The sequence below is a fragment of the Fonsecaea erecta genome, assembly GCF_001651985.1.
Source record: "Fonsecaea erecta strain CBS 125763 chromosome Unknown Scaff3, whole genome shotgun sequence".
Lineage (NCBI taxonomy): Eukaryota > Fungi > Ascomycota > Eurotiomycetes > Chaetothyriales > Herpotrichiellaceae > Fonsecaea > Fonsecaea erecta.
Genome location: NW_017387246.1, coordinates 3645312 through 3667601, shown reverse-complemented (window position 1 = coordinate 3667601; position 22290 = coordinate 3645312). Strand labels below are relative to the sequence as shown.

General features: G+C 53.8%; 11 protein-coding genes across 11 annotated transcripts; 3 read left to right on the top strand and 8 right to left on the bottom strand.

The window, feature by feature from the left end:
* Positions 1 to 802: 802 nt before the first annotated feature.
* On the bottom strand, positions 803 to 2647 carry AYL99_04579 (hypothetical protein; the record flags this gene model as incomplete). The annotated part of the gene is made up of 1 exon (XM_018836093.1): positions 803 to 2647. The coding sequence occupies one exon, from the start codon at positions 2645 to 2647 to the stop codon at positions 803 to 805; it is 1845 nt and encodes a 614-aa protein (XP_018695743.1).
* A 1021-nt stretch (positions 2648 to 3668) lies between these two features.
* On the top strand, positions 3669 to 4169 carry AYL99_04578 (hypothetical protein; the record flags this gene model as incomplete). Its single annotated transcript, XM_018836092.1, has 1 exon — positions 3669 to 4169. One exon carries the CDS (start codon positions 3669 to 3671, stop codon positions 4167 to 4169), a length of 501 nt encoding a protein of 166 aa, XP_018695742.1.
* Positions 4170 to 4428: 259 nt separating this feature from the next.
* AYL99_04577 (hypothetical protein) lies at positions 4429 to 5589 on the bottom strand (the record flags this gene model as incomplete). The annotated part of the gene is made up of 1 exon (XM_018836091.1): positions 4429 to 5589. The coding sequence occupies one exon, from the start codon at positions 5587 to 5589 to the stop codon at positions 4429 to 4431; it is 1161 nt and encodes a 386-aa protein (XP_018695741.1).
* Positions 5590 to 5989: 400 nt separating this feature from the next.
* AYL99_04576 (hypothetical protein) lies at positions 5990 to 8500 on the bottom strand (the record flags this gene model as incomplete). The annotated part of the gene is made up of 3 exons (XM_018836090.1): positions 5990 to 7499; positions 7550 to 8319; positions 8378 to 8500. 3 exons carry the CDS (start codon positions 8498 to 8500, stop codon positions 5990 to 5992), a joined length of 2403 nt encoding a protein of 800 aa, XP_018695740.1.
* A 390-nt stretch (positions 8501 to 8890) lies between these two features.
* On the top strand, positions 8891 to 9871 carry AYL99_04575 (hypothetical protein; the record flags this gene model as incomplete). Its single annotated transcript, XM_018836089.1, has 2 exons — positions 8891 to 8957; positions 9018 to 9871. 2 exons carry the CDS (start codon positions 8891 to 8893, stop codon positions 9869 to 9871), a joined length of 921 nt encoding a protein of 306 aa, XP_018695739.1.
* A 224-nt stretch (positions 9872 to 10095) lies between these two features.
* Positions 10096 to 10812, top strand: AYL99_04574 (hypothetical protein; the record flags this gene model as incomplete). Its single annotated transcript, XM_018836088.1, has 1 exon — positions 10096 to 10812. The coding sequence occupies one exon, from the start codon at positions 10096 to 10098 to the stop codon at positions 10810 to 10812; it is 717 nt and encodes a 238-aa protein (XP_018695738.1).
* Positions 10813 to 11314: 502 nt separating this feature from the next.
* AYL99_04573 (hypothetical protein) lies at positions 11315 to 11851 on the bottom strand (the record flags this gene model as incomplete). The annotated part of the gene is made up of 1 exon (XM_018836087.1): positions 11315 to 11851. One exon carries the CDS (start codon positions 11849 to 11851, stop codon positions 11315 to 11317), a length of 537 nt encoding a protein of 178 aa, XP_018695737.1.
* A 1920-nt stretch (positions 11852 to 13771) lies between these two features.
* AYL99_04572 (hypothetical protein) lies at positions 13772 to 16486 on the bottom strand (the record flags this gene model as incomplete). Its single annotated transcript, XM_018836086.1, has 1 exon — positions 13772 to 16486. The coding sequence occupies one exon, from the start codon at positions 16484 to 16486 to the stop codon at positions 13772 to 13774; it is 2715 nt and encodes a 904-aa protein (XP_018695736.1).
* A 708-nt stretch (positions 16487 to 17194) lies between these two features.
* AYL99_04571 (hypothetical protein) lies at positions 17195 to 18328 on the bottom strand (the record flags this gene model as incomplete). The annotated part of the gene is made up of 1 exon (XM_018836085.1): positions 17195 to 18328. The coding sequence occupies one exon, from the start codon at positions 18326 to 18328 to the stop codon at positions 17195 to 17197; it is 1134 nt and encodes a 377-aa protein (XP_018695735.1).
* Positions 18329 to 19398: 1070 nt separating this feature from the next.
* Positions 19399 to 21155, bottom strand: AYL99_04570 (hypothetical protein; the record flags this gene model as incomplete). Its single annotated transcript, XM_018836084.1, has 2 exons — positions 19399 to 21073; positions 21124 to 21155. The coding sequence occupies 2 exons, from the start codon at positions 21153 to 21155 to the stop codon at positions 19399 to 19401; spliced, it is 1707 nt and encodes a 568-aa protein (XP_018695734.1).
* Positions 21156 to 21459: 304 nt separating this feature from the next.
* Positions 21460 to 22068, bottom strand: AYL99_04569 (hypothetical protein; the record flags this gene model as incomplete). The annotated part of the gene is made up of 1 exon (XM_018836083.1): positions 21460 to 22068. One exon carries the CDS (start codon positions 22066 to 22068, stop codon positions 21460 to 21462), a length of 609 nt encoding a protein of 202 aa, XP_018695733.1.
* Between the last annotated feature and the right edge of the window lie 222 nt (positions 22069 to 22290).

Sequence of the window (22290 nt, the reverse complement as noted above, 5' to 3'; positions counted from 1 at the left end):
CCATCCATCACCTCCCTGGCAACCGGGTCCATGAGCGAACAACTTTTCGTGCTTCAATACGTGGCGTAAGGACAGAACAGCAAGTAACCCGATCCGCTGAATCTGAATCGAAATCCGAATCCGAATTCGAGCCGGATGCCCTACACTGTAGCGTTGCGCTGGATACCGATTGGGCTTTGGATCGCCGTCCCCTTGACACACAAAAAATTCAGTAGGGCTGCGAAAGCTGCAGCACTATTTTCGGGGAGCCTCGTACGCAGAATATGAACACTCAGGATCTGGACAAAGGCGGGTGGGAAGCCCCAGCGCCTGACTGACTGCATGATGAGCCTATTTACTTTCTGATGGAAAACTTACACTGTATTCAGGCTAGATACCCCCGGACGACGATGACGACGACGACGAGATGGTGTGTCACTGTCGTGCATCGGAATAATGTAGGAGAGGAATTGAGTGGCTCTCTCGCTCGAGACGATACAGGCTCATACTGCCATTTCAAAGTTTGGCCTCAGGGTCCATTTTCTCTTATAGGTTCTGGTGATCGACGCTACGGGTGTACGTAGTATGTATACTACACAAATAAATATAGTGGGGGACCGTTGAAGTGCAATTCCAATGTCCCTCCTAGTGATACATTGAGGCTGTTGCTGTTTTTTGCGCCACACGCAGATATATAGCCACCCAATCTCCGCATTACCAGATCAACGCAAGCCAACCAACAATCTCAGCATTCTCACAAGTTCCGATGTCTACCGTTTAGGAGATGCGTGTCCGCTGCCGCGCATTACATTTTCCACGTTTTTCAAAAAGCAACCCATTCCTGTGTCCAGATCAGTCCCCCGGTCCCGCTCTCATCCCATCTATTCTCGCCGGTCCACAGCCCCGTTCCTCGAAGCTTGCCCTCTCTGCCTTCTCTGTCGGCATGGCAATACCGTAACAACGCCCTCCTCTCGTCCAAAAAGAAGGTAATGTCGACCCACTTCGGCTCTAATTCATCCGCGACAGCACCACATTTGACCACTGCGTGTTCTTCGATGCTCGCTAGCTTTTCGGCAATCGTATAGACGCCCAAGGTGTCCCATACGCGGGACTGGATTTCCGACTTGTTGAGAAGGGATGTCACTTGATATCGGACCTTGGTTGACCGACAATCCGTTGTCCCGACATAGATTGGGGGTCCGATCCCACTGTCGACACTCATGGAGTGTTCGTCGTATGCAAAGAAGGATGAACGATTTAAGATACTCTCACTCAGAACCAGTAAGCGGGCAAAATGTGCGTTCAAGGCTTCTTTGCGCTCAGCGTAATTGCGGCACGACCTGTGACAGTCGCAGGTTTCCGGAGGGTCACATAGTGGCACAATCACTTCACCGGTGTCGGGAGAGTGGAAAGCCATTTGTGCAAGTAACAAGAGATACGCGGCCTCACGGTACGCCTTGAGGAGTTGAGCCGGGTGGCGGTCTTGTGCGTTGTTTCGAGATGCTTCGCCCTTGCTGTACTCTGCGTAGGCCATACTCCACTGCAACAAGCGGGAAATGTGTGTTTGGTGACGCTGGAACCCTGTGCCTATCAGCAGCCCCTGCTCGAGAAGTTGCCATGTATGCCAAATCCAATTTGCTTCTGTGAAAAGCACATCGCGGGCCTGCGAGAGTGATTCAAATACGGGAGGTATGGTGTGTGGGTTTGGATCAGGGTACGAGTCAGCATCGCTCCCGGTTGGCGAAAATGGACTTAGATATGGGCCAGGCATTGACAATTCCGGGTCGCTAAGGATTTTGGCTGCACCTCCAAACAATCGGACAGATTCAAGCTCCAATCTCAAGAATAACCGTCGCAGACTGTCGTGGTTTATCTCCACGGCTCGATATTGCGTATTCTTGTACGTTGTGCGCATCTTTCGACTCAGCAGACCTTTCAGTCCGGCGGTCATGTGCGCTTGCGCTGCCTCGTAGTTGCCCTGAAAGGTCTCAAAAATGCTAAACAGTTTCATCACAATCATGTTGATCTCGGCCGCATTCGGATGCGAGACCATATCATCAGACAATTTTCGAAGTGCCTTCTGGTACAGTTTGTCCGAAATATCGCAATACTCGAATGCTTCGCGACATATTCCCAGCTCGAACCTTCGATGCACAGCACCAACGGCTGCAGCGGCAGCAAGCACCGTGGGGTGTTGAATACACGCTCGCACGATATATGTCCGCCAGATCGAGCTGTCGAAGTATGCAGCGAATTCAGGCCCAGTGCGGGAGCGGAAGAAGTCGAAACAGAAAAAGTCTTCGTCCGACTCAAACCTGACGTTGGATGGCGATCGGCACAGTGCGTCAACAGTGGGTTTGGACTTCGATCTGCTTATTGAAGGGATGGCAACTTTGTCTGTGCTTGTCTTCTGCCTCTTCGAATCGTGTTCGACAGACAAGGGTGATGACTCCTCCGACGTTGAAGGCTGGTCGGGAGATTGGTTGACATAGCCGTCGCATTTTCGACCAGTACTTGTACAGCGGTGACAGAAAGGCTTCTCTTCGTCGCACTTTTTGCGCCTTATTTTGCACGTTATGCACCCAGTTCTGACCTTGTTGTGGGTTTTGCGAGTCCTCTTCGGCTTCTCCAGCACGGGGAGGTTCTCGATTATTGCTGTGGCAGACATGCTATCGAGGTATACTCGGTCCAACGCCCAACAATGCGTCTAAGAAGCAGAGAAGAACGAACTATGTCATCCCTCCAAAAAAAATGCGGGGTGCGGCGATATATGTAGACGCCCCAGAGGCTGTTCTTTACCGAATACGTGCCATGGTGTTTGCGGATGTGCCATCCCAAGGAGAGAAACTTGCCCCTTGAAAGCAGTACCAGGTTCCTGACTAATGGGGCATGTCGACGCACGATTGGCTCGAGCGTACTTTTCACGACTCGACTTGCTGGGGAGAACTCCAGTTGCTGACATGACGTTCCAGGCAGCAACGGGCGTGGGGGCGCCAGGGATCCATGAGATTGGCTCTGTGAAGCCACAGTTAGGCTGGCCCGATGGTAGCCGGGAGGGAGGGTATGTCCACCACTGTTCAGCTTGAAGCCGCTTTGAAATCGTGGATTCGCCAGTTCCAGAGCAACAGGTCAATCATTACCCTGATTGGATGGGGAGGAATAGAGAGGTCCGGTGCTCGTTGAATGATAAGATAGGGAAAGGATCTCGTAGACATCCTTTGCACCAGTCCCCTAGGAGCTGATCGGGCGCGTTGGACGAAGGCCATGTCTGAAAATGTGAGCTTCGTCAGGTGAGCAGGTCTTACAAGGTATTGTTTGACCCATGGTGTGAATAACGGACCTTGTGAAATATTATCTTTCGGGAGGAGTGCAGTCGAAGTTGGACAAACAGGTGATGAATGGATGAGCAACAGGTGACATGGCCATCGGCGTCGGAAGCCTGACGCTGCAGTTAAAGTGCCTATTACAGCAGTCGGTCAACGGTGACAAAATGCCCCGCGATGCACTTTTCCCCTCAAAACCGCTGCGTTCAATTGTTCAATCATGATGACCGTCCACGCCCCGTCATAATAAACATTGACACTCACGCTCCTTTTCTCACGACACAGTCGACAGATACATACGTCTAATACCATTTCGACCCCGTTCACCTTGATTCGACCCCCAAGGAGCCGCCGCTCCTCTCCGTCATGACTCCCTCAAACAACCTCGCCTACACCGCGCCCATCAACCCGCCCTCCGCATCGCCTAAACTCACGATCTCGCAGATCTGGCAAGGGCTGGAGCGGAAGATTCGCGCCGGACAGGACTTCGTCGGTGGCGCCATCCTCTCCACAGACGTCGTCTCGGAATCCACAGACAGCGAGGGCCGTCCCGTCACGGTGCGCGAGATCGTGTTCCGCGACGGCAACCGGAGGGTGAAGGAGACGTGTGTGGCCTTCGAGGCGATGAAGGTCGAGTTCCACCAACCCGACGGCTCCAAGGTCCAGAACATCATCTCGCAAGGGGCGGGCGCCGAGTGCGAGGATCTCTACATGACTTACACGTTCGAGTGGCTGCATCCGGAGTGTGAGGGTGACATCAAGGCGCTGGAGGAAAAGAGGCAGAAGGAGACCAAGATAGCCAAGATGGCGGTCGAAGAAACCATCAGGGTGATGAGAGAGATGGTCAAAGACGGCAGGATCAAGTAGTCACAAGCCTGGATGGATCAGACAACACTTGACGACAACAGTATTACTTGAAATTGGTAACTTGGTGGACAGACTAAAAGTAGAGGACGCGGGCCGGTGTCAGCTACTATGTACCTCTGGTCTTCAAACATGGCTGTCGATGGATCACGAGCAGCGTACGCCGAGGACGCTCCACAACGGTTCTGCAGACTGCTCAAAGCCGATCGAATGCCAAAGGACCGCATCCTCAGAGAGATCCCAAATCAAAGGACCTCCAAAATCACAAATAAGTCCACTCCGTATCCCCCCGCCCGTTCTTTTCGTTTTCCAACAATGCTCGAATTTGCCAATCGCCCACGCCAAAGTGCTGTCTCAGAATTCTCCACAGTGCGTCTCGTTCCCAGGCTATCTCTTGCTGTAAATTCAGATCGTGGCGTGTGTGCTGTGCTTGTGATTGACGTTCTGCCTCGGCAGCTCGAGTCGGCGCGAAGAATGGTGGGCCTCGCCGGACGATATCCTCGTCGCCTGGGACGAGGCTGCTTGCGGCTCCTGCGTTGACGGGGCATGAGGCAGAAAGAGAATGAGGTACCAAGCTAGAAGGCGGTGACAGACAAGTCTGAGCATCTGAAGCCGTGCTTGCTGTGGATAGTAGACTATCAGAAGTTCCGTGAGCCTGAGACCATGTCGGTGCCAGCGGTGCCGGCTCCAGTCGCACATTGTATGGTCCAGCTCTCAGTAGAAAATGGGAATCTTGCAAGTCCCGACCATACAAGACGAAGGTGCTTCCCGGTGAGTTGGACGGTTCCTGAGACTCTCGGGCGAGGACCTGTACAGGCGGGTTGCGCGACCGTCGACCTGTGCAGCGCGCCGTGTGGTGCAGATTTTCGCCAGTCGGACTGAGAACCACGGGCACCGGCTGAACAGCTCGAAGGTTTGACTGCCTTTGGAGACCGGAGTCGGGCTGGATTGGACCACCAGACACTGGCTGTTGCTGTGAATTGGCGGGTTGTTGAGTTGCCACATTCCCACTCTGGCTGCTGCGACTTGCTTTTCCGCGGTTGCGTTCCCTCTTCGATTTAGATCCTTCTTCGGGATTGTTCGTCTCCCGGGGTGCAGATATCTTTGCTTCCATTTCTTCTCTAGCCTTATGCACGGCTTCTTTCTGCTGTTCTTCCATCCATAGCCTGGCTCGTCGAGCCTCCTCAATAAGACGCGATCGACGGCCTTCGTTGAAATCAGGATCTGCCAGGAGGTCTGCGGGTGGTGAGTCAACGTAGCTCAATGCGGAATCAGCTTGGGCTTGCTGCGCTCGTGATTTTTCGATGAAGTCTTCAGAAAACCTCTTCATCGTAGACCCTGTGTCGGAAGACGAATCGCACGAATAGGTTGAAGGCGTTTTACCCTGACCACCGCTGAATGTGCTAGGCGGGAGAGCCGACATTGTGCGATATCCCAACCAATATGGAAGCATTTGAGGTATCGAAAACTGCTGCGGCAATGACTATGTCGGTTCAGTCATCACATTGTTCCGGGGCGAACATCCAGTATTTCAACGATTTGACTCTGTTTGTCCTAGTCAGTAAACAAGAGATTCCGTTTCTGCCTGTCACGTAAAAAAATCTGTGCTCAAGAACCCAACGTTAGTGGCGGGCAAAACAAAGGGTCATAGCTGGCGTACAAACAGTCTCATAAATGACCTATCCACCGAGACAACGGCAGGATGGATGATTGAAACAGAATTGTTTGTTGCCCATGCCAAAGGCCTCAAATATTACTTCCTCAAACCCGTACAGAGGGGACGGCAACAGCATGTCTGACTTCTGGTCTTTCAGCTTCTTCCCTCAGTCCCAGGCTTCACCCCAGTCGTCATCATTGATGTCAGGTTCTTTCAGCTTTGGCGGGTCTTTCTTGATTTCTTTCTTTGCCGCTACTGGTGCTGTAGTCCGCGTGGTCGCAATGGCCGGTCTCTTAGCATTGGTCCCGGTAGTTCCAACACCTGCAGACACACTTCTCGCCGGGCCAGATGGACGCACATTCAAAGCTGACGCTGTGGTGGTGGTTTTGGACAATCCCTTTGGGAGTGGTTTCTGCGACTTCGATTTGGACTGAGCGGCTAGCCAGCCAGCAAAATCTGGCTCACCGCCATCATCAAACGCGGCGGCCGCTGCAGCGCCAGGTTCAGGGGTAGTTGTGTTTGTACGGTGCGTAGATGACGCATCAAAAAAGTTATCTCCGTCGTCATCCATGGTACCCCAGGCATCCATCGTGTCCTCTTCCTCCCAAGCATTTTCGGGCTCAATAGCTTGTGTGGAACTTTTCGCCGGTTGCAAGGTTCGCAATCTTGATGGGACAGCAGTCGGTTCGTCAGACGAAACATTGATGACAGGTGTGCTCCGTCCAGAAGCAGGCATTGATTGCGTTTGTGCCAGAGGCGCTCCGTTCGTTGCCGCCGTGGAAGCCATCTCGCCTCTGGCTCCCGCCATTTTGTTCGTGAAGGAGGAAATTGCCCACCCGGCCCAACTGGTATCACTTTGATTTCCAATCCTGGCTGGAGTGGTAGCAGTAGCAGCTCCCGGGCCCTGCTCTGGTGGAAGTGCTGTTTCGGGTAGAGTTGAGGCATATTTACGCACCCGAGCCAGGTAGGATTCGACGGCTTTGGTAGCTTGATCGCGGACGATCTTTTCTTTATCAACCAAGCTCACACAAATGACAGGCAAGATCTTCGTGGCACAATCGTCATCACTAAAAACGTCAATGGTTGCATTCAGTGCCATCAACGCCGCACTTCGGGCGTGGACAAAAGGATCTCTCAGAGCACGGCCAAATGCAGCAATCAGTACTTTCGACCGTGACCCGACACCTAGATTTCTTGCGATTTTCCCAAGGCATATCGTGGTGTTAGTTCGGATTCCAGGTTGGTCGTCGTTGGCCGTTTTTGCCAGGAATCGGAGAAGCTCTCCATTGATGACTCTATCCGACAACTTTGATATCACGGACAGGACGGCCTTGACCGTCTGTTCCCTGATAATTGGCGCTGTGTCGGTAAAGCCAGTTGTCATGGCAGGCCAAATTTTGCCATTGACATCCTTTTGAGGTATGCGATCGATCATCAGGGGCAGGTTATCCAACAAGCACACTCTCATAGCCCGGTCAGGGCTATTAAAGAGACGGATAATGAGTGGCCCAAGACGCGATTCGAATTCGTCATCAGACATTTTCAACCCGATCTTCATAATGGCACCAAAGACACTGGGCCCTCCGCCACCAAATTCAACAGACTTTAGCAGCTCAGGCAAGATTTTCATCTTGAAGAAATCTTCTGGGAAGTCGTCCGTGAGGCCGTCGAGTTCCCTGGAACCGAGTGAGCAAAGGGCCTCTTCAAGAGCAGACAGTGCACTTACTTTAAAAACTCATTTCGTTCCTCTTCGTTTTTCAACCCAAGACTTTCCGCTCCTTCGGTAATATGAATAAGGGGCGTCTCGAAGAACCCTCCAACCTTCTTTCCTTGCTCGACGAATTGACCAGCATTCAGTCTCAGCTTCGGGTTTGCATTGATCAATCGCCGATAGCTCGGCGCCATGTTGGCAGGGATGTGTTTCGGCTGTGCGAGGCTGTCGCTGCCCATGAAACCCCCATTAAACGCTTCATACACGAGAGTGCCGAGACCGTAGGCATCCGGGGCTCCCAAGGGATTCTTCTTGATAGCGGACCAGCCGCCGTTGGCCACCTCGGGGGGGGCATAAGCATTCGAGTTTGGCAGTGAACTTCCATAGTTATAAATAATTGCGTCGTCGTCGTTCATGGAACTCAGCACTTCAAAGCCACCCAGCTTCCATTCGCCACTCTCGCTGGTGAACACCGAGGTGATGCGCACTGCGCCGTGCACAGAAGAGGCGTCGTTGTTTATAAACTTGAGGGTCGAGGAAACACTGTACAGCCCCCATTTTATGGTCTCTTCACTCAGGCTCTTGCGCCTGATATGCCAGGCCAACGGAGTAACCTTCTCCGTGATAATATAGATGTTTGTGTCGTTCTCGATCACATCAATCACTCGTATCACACCCGGGTGCCGGATTGTTCGCAGTTTTCGGGCAGCATTTTTGGCTAGGGGTAATAGAGCCCTGTTGGAATGGATATCGAAGTTGAAGAGACAGCACGGCGAGTTGTCGTCCTGCACCAACATCTGTCAAACCAGCATCCACAAAAGTCTCATCAGATATCCATCTCACCTTCTTGGTGGCATTGTGCAAGATCCAGATGGAGTCTCCGAAGTCAATACGATCCCCGATGGTGACTGGAAAGGAGCTGGATTTGGCGATGGCAGAAGCGACTGCGGATTTGAGAAAGTCCATCGACCCTCATGCAACGGGGATCGGATAGCAGCTCAAAGCCAAAGAAGAACCGTCTGTCCGCGAAGAGATTGGCTCGCTGGGAGCGCCGGGCAGGGATGGGGCGACAATGACTCTCTCTCTCTCTGTCTCTCTCACGAACTGGAAACTTGTCCACAGACGCTGCGGGCCATTTCGCGCCGTAAATTCAATGGGGAGAACGCGCCGCCCAAAAAAGAATTTCCCCGCGCTCGCTCCATCATCATCCCACTTGCCGGTACACACGGAGCACAGGACGGGAAGTTTAAAGAGTTGCAACATATTACACAGAAGTTCGTCCTCCCGTCGATCGCAGGCTCTGTTCTAATGGCCGACTCTTCGTCCTCACGCCGCAGGGCTTTCTCCTCTACCAACATGCCAAAGAACGCCGAATACCGGCCACATGAGGGCAAATTTGGGATCGTGACTGGGGGCTCGAGAGGTACGGGAGATACTGCCAGGAACGATGTGGACTGGATAGGTCTTCTCTAACAGATGGTAGGGATCGGAGCCGCCATCGCTCGCAATCTAGCTGCCAAAGGGTGCTCCCTCCTTCTCATCTACACGTCCGACTCATCGACCGAACCCACGCAAGCTCTCTGCAAAGAGCTCTCTGAGGCCCATGATGTCCTCTGCTTCCCGGTGCAGGCCGACCTCGCCGAGCCGACTCGCAGCATCCCTCACATCCTGGTCACCGCAAAGAACCACTTTTCGCACCCTCGGACGGGCACGTTCCAGGTGGACATCATCGTCAACAATGCGGGCATCGCCGGGAACAAACTGCTGAACGATCCGGACATGGGTGCGATTGAAGAAACACAATTCCGAAAACAATACAACGTGAATGTCCTTGCACCGTTACTGCTGGTTCAGGCGTGCCAGCCATACCTCCCCAAAGACCGGTCCGGACGCATCGTCAACGTCTCGAGCGTGTCGTCGTCCATCGGCTGCGAGTCACAGTCCATATATGCAGGGACGAAGGCGGCGCTGGAAGCCATGACGCGGGTGTGGGCACGAGAGCTGGCGGAAAACTGCACAGTCAATGCGATCAACCCAGGGCCCGTGTGGGGAGACATGTACAGCATGGCGGGAGAGAAGTTCTGGAAAACCAACCAGAAATATGTGGACAGTGCGCCGCTGATGGATTACAAGGGCGGTGATGACACGGTCAGAGCCCGGGCGGGCGGTGACCTTGAGGAATACGATCGCATCGTGTTGCAAGGCATGGGTGGGAAGCGGCCAGGATTCACTGATGAGATTGCGGGCGTGGTGGGCATGCTTTGCTCCGACGAGAGCGGATGGACGACAGGCAGCGTGATCTGTGCGAACGGTGGCATGAAAATGTCAATAGCATGAAAGGAGACCAAAGGGTCGTACCTAGTACATAAAGCTCTAGAATTAAAAAAGGTGTCGAGGTGTATCGCGCACAAGGCTAGAAATGACCGGAAATGAGTGTCATTTGAAATCGCCCGCAGTTTCTTGAGGTTTGTCCTCACCGTGCACAATCCTTCTCCCTCCCGATATAGACTCTCCCCTCTGGTATTTCTGCTGTCCTCCCTCCCAATCCAGCCTCCGTCAACATGGTCGACATCGTCCCGGTCTCGTCGTATCCCTCACACATCTCCCTCCTCCCGTCGATCCAACAGTGCAACCTGACGAACCTGCCGGAGAACTACTTCCTCAAATACTACCTCTACCATGCATTGACGTGGCCACAACTCTCCTTTGTCGCGGTGGTACGCGGGGCCGGGTCCCAGCCGCCGCGGTACCCCAAAGTGGTGGGTTACGTGCTGGCGAAGATGGAGGAGGACCCGCCGGACGGGGTGCAGCACGGGCACATCACCAGCCTGAGCGTGATGCGGACGCACCGGCGGCTGGGGATCGCGGAGAAGCTGATGCGCATGAGCCAGCGCGCCATGGCCGAGGCATTCAACGCCCAGTACGTCAGCCTGCACGTGCGCATGTCCAACACCGCCGCCCTGCACCTGTACCGCGACACCCTGGGCTTCGAGGTCGAGAAGGTCGAGAGCAAGTACTACGCCGACGGGGAGGACGCCTTCGCCATGCGCATGGACCTCACGCCGCTGCAGATCAAAGCTCTACCCGCTGACGAGGACGAGGACGAGGACGAGGGTGAGGGGGTGGGCTCGCTGGGCAAGAAGGGCGAGGAGGACGAGAAGGCGGTCAACGGCGAGAACGGGAAGAAGGAGAAGATGGTCAAAGTGAAAGTTGGGCGCGGGCTCGGGGTAGGGGATCTGGTGGAGCGGAATGAAGGTTCGACGGGTACGCAGTATTGACCGAAGCTGAGAGTCTCATAACCTGAGTCGCTCATTGTCTTCTCTATCTCGGAAGATGGAATTCAGTGTGCGGCAGCAACACTAACATCACGGACTACATTACTTGTTTCGTCACTTGTTATGGTCCTCTCGACAAGACGATAAGACGGCAGCATTTGCGCGGCGCAGAGACAGCGTGTGCTTTTCACCACCGGACCCAAAAGTCATTTCAGAGGCAGTTAGGAACCGAAGCAGAAATGCTAGGCAAAACCTGAAAAGTTCCCAGCGACGTCTTTCAAACAGCAAAAATTGTCATGCATTGAGGATCTAGATCTCTAAACTGTTTTGAACAGGGCGATATCGACCACAGGGACGTTGAATTCGTTTCGACCTTGGCCACCCTAAGGGGGTATCTCTCGCGCTAATATAATACAGGCTGAACGAATGAGTGTGTTCCTTGTTGACACATCAAGCAAGTCCAGCTCTCCCACCCACACCCGTCTCGGGGTGCCTCTGACGTGCTTCAGGTACCTGCCATAGCGGTTTGGTAGCCAGGCAAGTCGTGCTTGTCCAGCAGAAACTGCTCGTATTTCCCCGTTGCAGCAAGTGCATGTGCATGTGCGTGTGCATTCGCTGATCGGGATTCACTCCCCGTCTCGCTCTCGCCATCCGTTTCCCGATTCGATTCGGAGTCCTTCCCGTCGTCCTCATCGTCGTCGTTACTCCTCTCAAGTCGAGGATGGGGGTCTTTCCTCGTCTCGGCTTGCCTCTCTCTCATCATCCTCTCCTGCTCACTCACGGCCTGGAGACTCCGCATCGTCTGTGTCATGCCGCTGATCAAAAGTTCCACCGGTGATGCGCCACATTGGTGATGGCGCCGTCGGCGACCGCGGGAGCTTCTGTGCTGACGAGAGTCGTAGCCGGCATACCCACATACCGGGCAGCACTCAATGCTGACTTTGCTGGGGGCGTAGCTCTCGGCGGCAGAATCATATTCCGAACTGGCATCCATCGCTGGGGGTTGAGGTCGAAGTCGAGGCTCAGGCTGGGGTTCCGCCATGGCTGATGGGACGGTGGGAGTCATACTGGACCGCTTGCTGCGACAGAGTCGCATGTCTGCAGTTCGAAGTCTTGCTTGCGTTACAACGTGCCAAGTCTTTTCGTGCTAACTCTTTCTCTTCTCGACCGTGGCTGTGTTAGGGTCGCTGGTCTGTCCTCTCCGGGAATGGTGATGTAGAGAATACCATTCGAATGTCTCTGTTGGGGGGTAGTTGTGTGTTAAGTTTCCCAGTGTCTGGTCTCTCATACGTCGCGTTCAGAGGGGAGATGTAGGGAGGAGCGATATATACTCCGTCCCGAGCGGGCGTAGGCAGGGATTATATTAGGCCGAGTGAGCGTCAGTCATATACACACACACCCACACCCACTATACTTGCAGGGCGCTAGACGGAGGGTGGAATTAAATTGATTCGCCGCAAGGCACGGTTTGGGAATCAGGAAGTTCCCCGGTGATCTATTCTCTGTATATACCGTGGAGGCCTCCCGTGGCCCCAGTACATAGTCTTTATCTGCGGAGGGTGGGTATGTGTGTCCTCGGATTCCGATGGAATCTGACCGACCAAAAGACCACAGTGATGTCGGAGAGACGGTGGAAAGCGCCTCTTTCTATTACTTACTTACTAACTACATGCTACTTGTCGATCGTCTGCTCGAATCAAGATCGCTGCAAGCCACCTTTGCCAGTGGCGCCGGATCCTGCGTGCAAAAGCGAGCGAGCATCATTCTTCGTGTCTTGCGTCTGTCGTCTCTCGGCCCTGAAACGCCCGTCGATGCCCGAGTGAAGATGTACTTACTGTATGTAGCACATGTCGAGCAATACCTCGTGTCTTTTTCACTCCATCCGACAAATCGAGGACCGTTTTCAAGACTCGGTAATCTTAGTCTGTGAATAATAATAACAGACCTCTTTCTCAACGTAGCGAATAGAAATGGGGGGTTGTCGGTGGCAGCCCGTCGCCGTGGATTTTCGCGCGGGATAATACGGCCGAGAAAATTAGAGCGGCGTTCTGCTTACTACAACATACGACTATTCGGCCGTCGGTGGTGACGTCCGGGTACGGCCCTAGGGGGTTAGTTGGACCTGGCTGAGCTGGTTTAGCTGGCGCCCTGACGACATTCACTCACCCTTTTCCAAAAGAGCCAGCACGTCTCTAATTCATGAACGAGTCTCTTGTTATTCCCTCCCATTTGATCAAAAGCCCGCAGGTACCCGCATCCCATCTCCTTCTGTCATTATTGCAGACACAGGGAGAGCCTGCGGCAGTTCCGTCGGTGTTTTACCCAGTGGCATACACTGACTGGCCTCAAAAGAAATCTTGACTTTCGCCACCACTTGAATGCACGGGAAGGTTCTCGCGGAGAGCATCGTAATGATTAATTATGGCAAGAATGAGGAGATGACTCATCCCTCTGCTGAGGTCATGACGAAGGCAGTTGTTGTTATTGTTGAGTGCACGGATGCACGGAAAGGCCAGCAGCCAGGGGATGAGGTAGAAAACATGAGAGCTTGCTGCAATTCATCGAGGGTGGTGTGAAAGAAAGAGAGATGATGGCTTTGGAGCGAAGAGGGCGGCACATCATCATCATCACCACCAAAAAGGACCACACGCACAGTGCACGAAATGGAATATGCAAACCACGATTCTGATTCTGATTCTGATTCTGTCTCTGATTCTGTCATTGAAGCAAGTCTCCGCCTGATCAGATCACAGCATGGGGCTCCATTGCAACCCCCCTCCCAGTTCATCTGATGTTCTGTGAATCGCAAATTGCGCAGTTGTATGGCCTGCTAAAACGCCCAGGGAACCAAGCCAGGAAAATATGCTGCGATGGTGACATATCACACCTCGTGAATAGGAATCAACCCTTTGTAGTCCAACAGATGCTGCATAGCTCGTCATCTCACATCAATAGTCGTGTGTCATCTTTTCCTCGGGCTTCCAGTGGCCTCGCTCGCCCCGTCGTCGTCCAGCTCGTCCTCTTCTTCGATTAGAGCCGGCGTCCTCCTTTCGTTTCTTCTTTTTGGCCGTCTCCTCCGTGCCCTGGAGATATTACTGGCCGAATCATCCGGCTCGATCTCCCCAAGACCCTCCCATTCCCCAAGGCCATCATCAGTTTCGATGTCCCACCGTCCGCCCATTCCGTTTTCCCCATTGGGCATGATTCCGCTGGCGGGGGTGTCCATGCGGACCTCAATGCCGCCACCCATGGCGCCGCGTCGTCGCTGGGCGGCAGCGGCTAAGCCAGCCGAGCGCTCTCGCAACGCCCGACGAACGGTTTCCGCTTTGTTGTGCAAAACTTCGAACGCATCTTCGAGTGCTTCCATCCCGGCGTAGATGTCACGTTCTATCTCTGCAAGAGTGGCCAACTCGGTCTCCTCGTCCAGAGCGATGGGTGCACCATATTGAGCATTGGGAATCCCGTTTGGGTGCGGGTAGGGCTGGGAATAGCTTGCCTGACGAGACCCGTAGCCCGTGCCATTGGTTTGAGGGCCGTATCCTGGTGTGGGGCCTCGTGTGGGAGGCCGATGAGGAGTCGGGCCTCTTGACGGAATGTGCTCGGGGAAGGGAACGTCTTCGGCACCACTTCTGAGAAACCCGTCGAAGCGGCCAGAGATGAGAATATCCCACTCGTCGTGGGAAATTGCTGCCAATGTGGCGAGGGCGTTGTGCAACGAAGGATTGTTGAGTAAGAACAAAGCAGCCTCGGAGTCTCTAGGCGTGACCGCCAACCGGTACAACCTCTGAATCGCTTGCGAAGCTACAGCGATGTGTAGAGGGCGGACTCGCGGTGCTGGTGCTGGCGTGGGCGTTGGCTGCGGTGCACCGGACTCGCCGTTCTGCTTCTCCAGTTCAGGGGTCGGTACTCGTCTTGGAGGTTCGATTGGCCGATCCACGATACCCAGTAAGTCCTTAAAAATCGGCCTCTGCTCAGCAGGCAGATGTGTCAGTATGGCAAACGTCAATGTCTCCTCGTCAACCTCCTCGGGTGGTGAACTAGGGTCATCGCTCTGACGGCTGAGCCATTTATCCACGCTTTGCTTCGTCTTGCGGGACTGCCGGATGTAGTGTTCTCTATACTCCTCTGGCACATCAATATCAAGCTTCTGCATCGGCACACGAAACTCCAGTGAGATTCCTAATCCCACCGGCGATTGCGTGAAAGCGAAAGGTGGCCAGCTGGGGAGATCTTTTCGCCCAGAAACCAGTTCTAGGACTTCGCCCCAGCTGACACCCCTCACGTCCTCGGCATGGTCGTATTCGCACATGGGGCATTGACAGGCTTCGGACGAAATGTCCCGCGCAAACACAGCTTCAAGTCGATCGAGAAGCCGACGTGCAACAGAGCGGTACCCAGTGGCCACGGCCAAAGAACCGTTCTTCGACATGACTTTTTCGAAATCATCAAGTAGCGCGACGTAAGGTTCAAACAGATTGGCGACCAGAATAGATGGTTGGTTCGACGATTGAGCCTGTTGTATCGCCATGGGCTTCCCTGCCAGTAGTAGATTTTTCGTTACTGACTGGTTTAGTCCGCCGTGCTGCAACAAATAGTCGACCTTGGGCACAGAAACCGGGATGGGCGCTGGAGGCGGCGGTGGAGGAGCCGGAGTTTGGGAGAAGATGGCTGGGGTCCCCGTCAAGACGGAGGCATTGTCTTCTATATACACCTCCATTGGAGTTACTCCCCTTGATTGAGGGAGGATCACGGTCGGACCATCTGGATGCACGGCAGCAGGAGGGATCTTCGACCCTGGCCGTTGGATCGTAGGTTGTTCTGGGGCTATCGAGGTGGCGTCGGAACTGATGTTTGTGCCGGATTCGGTTGCGCTGTTGGTGGTCGCAGGAGATTCAGTTCGGGATGGTTGACTGACTGATCTTTGCGACACAGGAACTGTCGAGACCGGGGTTACCGTCTTGAGCGGCGTCGCCGGTGTATCGCGTGGCTTTCGGGTCGGAGAACTGTCTGTGCCCAGCTCAGACGAACTGCGCAGACGCCCGTTCGATCCTCTTGTTTTGGGTACTAGGCGTGCCTTACAGGTGGCCTTCGCATCTCCATCCGTCGGAGAGTCTTTCTCTTCTTCCCGGATGGTTTCGACTGACACCGGTCTCCCAACATTGGTTTTCCATTTCGCCGTCCCGGAGTTCTTGTCAGTGAGCGGCGGGCTGGGCGGCGCCTCATTCGCGGCAGCGGAGTGCCTCGAGGCTAGTTTGTCTTTTGAAGCGTTCAGGTCGGTCGCAGGAGGAGTAAAGACGTTGAGGACCGGGCGACCTCCCATCCCGACGGCTTCGCGGCTATGTTCTCTGGAAAATGAAGGATACGGCAGGCTGGACTTGGAGTCCAACTTAGACGGGGCATCCTCGATTATTCCCGGCATGGAGGACCGGCGCTTTTCATTGACAGGCGAGATGGATGTTCTCGACGATGTCTTTTCTCGCACGGAGGTCTTGCGGTGTGATCGATGTCTTTCCTTGTCCTTGTCTCTGTCCTTGTCTCTGTCTCGGTCTCGATCTTTGTCCCGATCTCTTTCTCTGTCTCGGTCTCGATCTCGTTCTCTTCTGTCCTTTTCTGATCGCGACGACTCCTTTTTCTCGCGCCGCCGCTCGGCGCTATTATCTCGAACTTTGGAAGGCATGATGCTGGACGGAAGGTCGCATGATGCGGCCACAGGTAGTTGTACTTCGAGGCGCTTAGACCGCGGGTACCATTTGTGCCCAAAGGCGAATTATTATGGAGTGACAGGGCGCTTAAGCTGGCGGGGAAGAGACCCTGTCACCAGCAGCACCGGAAGATGGGTTTTGCCAGGATGTTGGAAACCGGCCGGTCGAAAGAGGGAGAGACAAGTCGTGCAGAGGCAACTGGGTTTTATGGAGGCGGAGTCAAGTGTCAAGCGTTGAGTTGTCGTGTCACTTTGTGGTTTGGTTTCTTGCAAGAATGAGGCCCCCATCTGCGATGATGTCGTTGGGTGGTCGAGGCGGTCGAATTGCTGGTGGCAGGAAAAAATACCAAGACTGCCTGATTGGGCGATCAAGCCGCCCTCCTCAATTTCCAGGCCATGGCTGACATGGGCGAAAATAGATGTGATCAAGGTCAATTCCGGATTGCAGATCTTTCAATAGATCTCCCCCAGCGCTTGATTGATTGCAAGACGACTCTAGAATGCTCTACGGGCAAGCAAGCCATGTGTGTCTCATGCTTGACTCTTATTACCGCGCAGACTCTCAACCCCACGATTCCTCCGACCTGCCCTCACCCAACATTCTATCTGACTTCGGCCCCATACCCGACCTCGTCAATCTCAATCCTGCCTGTCCTGCTCGCTTTCCTCCCATAATCATACTATCTACAGGTTCAAGACCAGGAGAGCACCACCAAATAAGGCCCCTGCACCCAATACCCCAGTTCTTACGGGTGCCGCTGCCCCGGAGCTGCTACTTGATGTCGCAGTTGCCCCTGTGGCTGACTGACCCGGAGTGGTACTTGTTGGCGTCGGCACATCAGAGGTGAAGGGAATATTGCTGGCAGAGCTCGCACCGCTGAATGCCGTCAATCCGGACTCTTGGGATGGATTGGGCATCGCAGTGGTGTTGTTGGGATTCAGCACGCTGTCAATGACGTGAACCACGCCATTCGCGACGAGCACATCTGGGACAACGACTCTCGCGCTGTTAACGAAGACCTCCTCATTCTCGATCGTGACAGTCAGGTCGTTGCCTTGCACCGTCTTCACCGTGCCGGTCCGCAGCAGAGTGCTGTAGCCGACAGCGCCTTGGACCAGATGATACTGCAGGATTGAGGACAAGTCTTGCGTGGTCAGATTGGGCAAAGCAGAGCCGATCGCCTGGAATGCCTCGTTGTTGGGTACGAACAAGGTCACGTCAGACAGGGTGTCGACCGTTGTTACCAGATTGGCACTGATGAGAGCTCCGGCAGCAGCGGAGAGGTTGAGTTGAATCGCCGTGTCCGAGATGCTCTGCGGGACGGTCAAGACGTCGTCGATAATGTGAACAATGCCACCGGTAAAGTCGACGGGGTCTCCGCTGACACTTGCGCCGTTGAGCAGCCCCGAGACGAAGGCAACCTGGTCCTTGTTGGAAATTGCTTCTATCACTTGCCCACCAGTCACATTGGTAAATTGAGATGGTTCCAGAAGAGTGGGAATGAACTGCTTGTCGCTAAAATCGGTATAGGTCCCATTCAAGACGTGGTAGGTAAGCAGTGCTTGGATCGCCGAGGTGTCGTTCTGAACCAGGGCAGCCCCCGCCGAGGAGTTTAACAGCCTCGCAAACGCATTGTTGTTCGGTGCGAGGATAGTGATGTTCTGAAGAGACCCTAATGTCGTCGTGAGGGATGGGAACAGTTCAAGGTAGGACAACAGGTTGGACAACGCGGGTGTGTTCGTGAGTATTGTGGTCAAGTCTTGAGCAACGGCCACGCCACCGAGGGCGCTTATTGCCAATGTCCTGAACAACCACATCATTGGAAGAGCTTTGTAACAAGTGAGCGTGGGCAGATGAGAAACTGATGGATCAAGGAGCTGCAGGATACAAGGTTCGAAAAGAAACTGGCTGATAAAGAGGTATTTATTCGAGGAGACCGCGCTGGGTCGGGCGTTATCATTCCCCAGGTAGATAAACGACACACGAGTAAGTCCCTGAAGCCGGGTGCTGCTTGTTCCGGTTTCTCTATCGTGGCACATAGTCACCGCCGTGGGATGGTGTAACTGGAGAAACGGCAACACACCCGTCGGTACAAGACGTGCCGCCGCTCCTTGACGACGAGAAGGGCTCGATCAAGTATTGACCCGCTGAGAAGTAGCCACAGAATGAGAATCAACACGATTGCATCGTCCTCCACCTACCATTGTGGGGTAATGTGATATCGACGAGGCCCGTCCATGGAATGTGACCAAGTTAATTAATTGACACACTGTGAGACTCTCTCTCCATTCGGGTGTGATTGATGTGGACATATGAGTCCGGACACCTGTCTCGTAGGCGGCTCACGGAGAAAAAGAAGAAGCATGGCCCGACACCTGAGTACTCGGTATAGAGTAAAGAGAACTTTGTAAGCGTCATATTGATAGGGGTAGAAACCATGGCGGGTGACCAACAAAAGCTACCGGCAACCCTGTCTACCGTTCAGCGTCCTTCAGATACACCGAGTCCGTGAGGAGGATGAGACGGCGGGGGGGATTTCGATGCACAGGCCCTCGGAACGGATTGGGAAATGGAAATGGAATTCTGTAACACACGAACATGGGGGTGCGACAAGTCGAAAAATGCAGCTTGTTACGAGGGGGTTCTCCTTACGCAAGGCTGCCTCAAGTTTTCCGGTGTTGGGTTGAGATTCGTGTCTGTCAAGTCCAAGAGCGGCCGGTGTAGAGAATAATAGGTCTGAGTTTGTCCATTGAGAGCATAAGCAGTCTAAGATTGTTACTCGCGCCCCCTGTGCAGTTCCTGGCACTCGAGAGCCTCGTGCGCTGCTGCAGATCGGTCTGTAGGCAAAAAGGTATACAGGAGAGAACTCCTCTTCTAACGCCGAAAATCAGGCTTTCGTTGAACCAGGCCATGGGCCGAGACCACCTCCTCCCAGCTCGAACGCTTTAGCAGCTTTTATCACTCCGATATCATCCCATCTCTTGCCAATCACCTGCATACCGACAGGGAGCATCCCGACTCCGTTCCGTGCAGGTGCCCAACCACAGGGGACGTTTAACGCTGGATGGCCTGTGGCATTAAATGGACAGGTGTTGTTGGTTGATCCAACGGCCAGTTTGATCTTGTCCATGACACTGCTACCGCCCTCTGCCTGAGATCGCAAGTCAGGATGTGGAAGAGCGACCGTGGGTGTCGTAGGAGTGATGAGGACATCGAATTCCTCGAAAACCTTGTCATAAGCTGCTCTCAATTCCAAGACATGGCGATGAGCCTTGGCCTGGACTTCTGGACCAAACTTTTCCTTCAAAAAGGTCTCGCAGAAAATGATGTTTATAACCGCAGGATTGGCCACAGTCAATAGATCGTACATTTCTTGATCTGGTGGCCATCTTAGAGACAGATGTGGAATACTATGGCTCAGCACATCGGGTATTCGACCGCCAATGGCCAGTCCGGCGAGATGCGCTCTTGTCGCTGCGGTCCAGATGGCGGGACCGAGCAGATGCATCGGGACTGAAACTTCAGATACTGTTGCACCGCTCGCTTCGAAATGCTTCAGTGCAGCGGAACGCACAGTCTCTGCAACTTCGGTCTGAGTGCCCGGCGAACTGAGTGACTCTGTTATGATACCAACTTTGAGGCCTTTTCCCGGGTTATCCGCAGCGGCGAGTTGCTTCGCATAATCAACAACATGTTCCCTGAGTGGCGACTCTGGCGTCATGCGCGAATCCAGCCCGTCGTAGCCGGCAACGACTGTAAGTAGAGCTGCTATATCTTCCACTTTCCTCGCCATTGGACCTGTGTAGTCGATCATTGGATGCAGCCCGGCAATGCCTGTATACGGGACTAGCCCATGGGTGGGTTTAAGGCCATAGACACCGCAATACGAAGATGGAAGTCGAATGCTCCCTGCCTGATCGCCGCCCATCGCCAGGTCCACGTCCTCCCCAGCTTCATCCAGGCCAGGAACTCCAGCAGCGCGAGCGTTCCCTAGTGCAAGAAGACATGCTCCTCCACTGGTGCTCCCGCCAGTGTTATAATCGTGGAGCCAAGGGTTGTGGACTGGTCCATTGGCTGAGGTGTAGGACATGGGTGTCAGAGAATAGTTCTCGCAGGTTGATGTACCTGCTATGGTGGCTCCGGCCTCCAGCAATCTTTTCGTTATTGGCGCATCAATCGTGGCAACAGGGTATTTTCCGTCCTTGGAAACAAATTGGGGGAATGTTCCACAGGTATGGGGCAGACCATAAACAGACATGTTATCTTTCATAATGACCTTGCGGCCTTTGAGAACGTCCGACTTTGGTTTTTCTGCCACGATGTTGGCTTGGTGACTCCAAGCATTGTGGCTGTTATTCTTGGGTTTCCAGTACTCTCGTCCTCCGATCGTGGGGACAGGCTCGAGTCGAGGGTCGATATAGTCTGGCAGGTTATTGACATGTGCGGCCGTCATATCAGCGGATTGGAGGACCAGCAGGTATGCCTCTTCGTCTGCCTTGGACGCAATCCTAATGTTGTTGCGCGCCGCGACATCGTGAAGAACATCGAGGGTAACGCTGGACCTTGATTATCGTTAGAGAGACTGCGTAAACGGGATGGGCACTCAACTTACTGCTGTCCGTCTGCTAGCGCCACGATAGACATCGCTGCTGGCTTTCAACCTTCTATTCCCTGCCTTGAGGTTGAACAAGAGTTTCTGGGTCCGACGGGGTTTAGGATCTGGAAACATAATGAATATTCAATCCTCGGTCGCTGATGTCCGACTGCGGACGTCGATCTCCTTGACATTGTTCGTCCGTTGCATCCAGACAGGAAGGAGACAGGACGTCCCTTTCTAAGCAAGGCTTTGTATACCTTGCATGGAAGGGTATGCCGCCCTCCGTAACGGTGCGCTGGTGCAGTATCTCATTGAAGCTGGCTGCAGAGTGTGCCGTTATCCAGGTATGCTTTAGATTTGAGCGCCCGCCGGGACATTTTCCAGCCAGTTCCATTGCACCAATACTCTACCAAGGTCGACATCGGCCAGTTCAGCAAAAGTATTGATGGTGACATCGATGTCCATTGGCTGACAGCCCGTGCACCTGTCTACGACCGTCAGGTCAACACTCTTGTTGTCCCTTCGCGCCCTGATCTTTTTGCCGCACAATGGATTTGCATTTGGGTTGCTGCCAACACTGACTGCATCAAATACAATGTGTGAGATGGCCACAATCTTGTCGTTGTCGCTGGACGAGACCCCACACGCTCCCAGGCCCGGCTCGTAGTAAGTCAGATCGCCAGTGTAGGGACCGCCATTCCCCGAGGGTAACGGCAGGTTCTGCTCGTGTTTGTGCTTCGAAAGACCGGCTGCAAGTCCGATGATAAGGGCAATGATCGCAAGGAGGACCACCAAGATAAGGATGCGGATCCTGCGCGAGAGGTTCTTCCATCGATTCAGGAGACCTTCACTTCTACTAGGGATTCGGGGTGGCAGAGTCGTAGGCACAGGTTTCCGGCGAATTGTAGATGTTTCAGTCTTTTCCACTTCCCCTACTTGTACTTCTTCAATATCGCCCATCCTTGCTAACCGTCGTGGACTCAAGTTTCGTAGGAAGGATTATGGGATGCTATGCTGGGTCCAATTTGGGTGGAAAAGCCGTCCGCCAGCCAGGTGTTATATATCGGAAACTCCTCCAGCTGCTCAGTCAGAGCTGTTCAGGACCTGTCAACGACCGGCAAAAGGATAGGAAAACCCTCCGTCGCAGTCAGAACGAAATTGCGCGCCAAAAGTCTGTGGAGC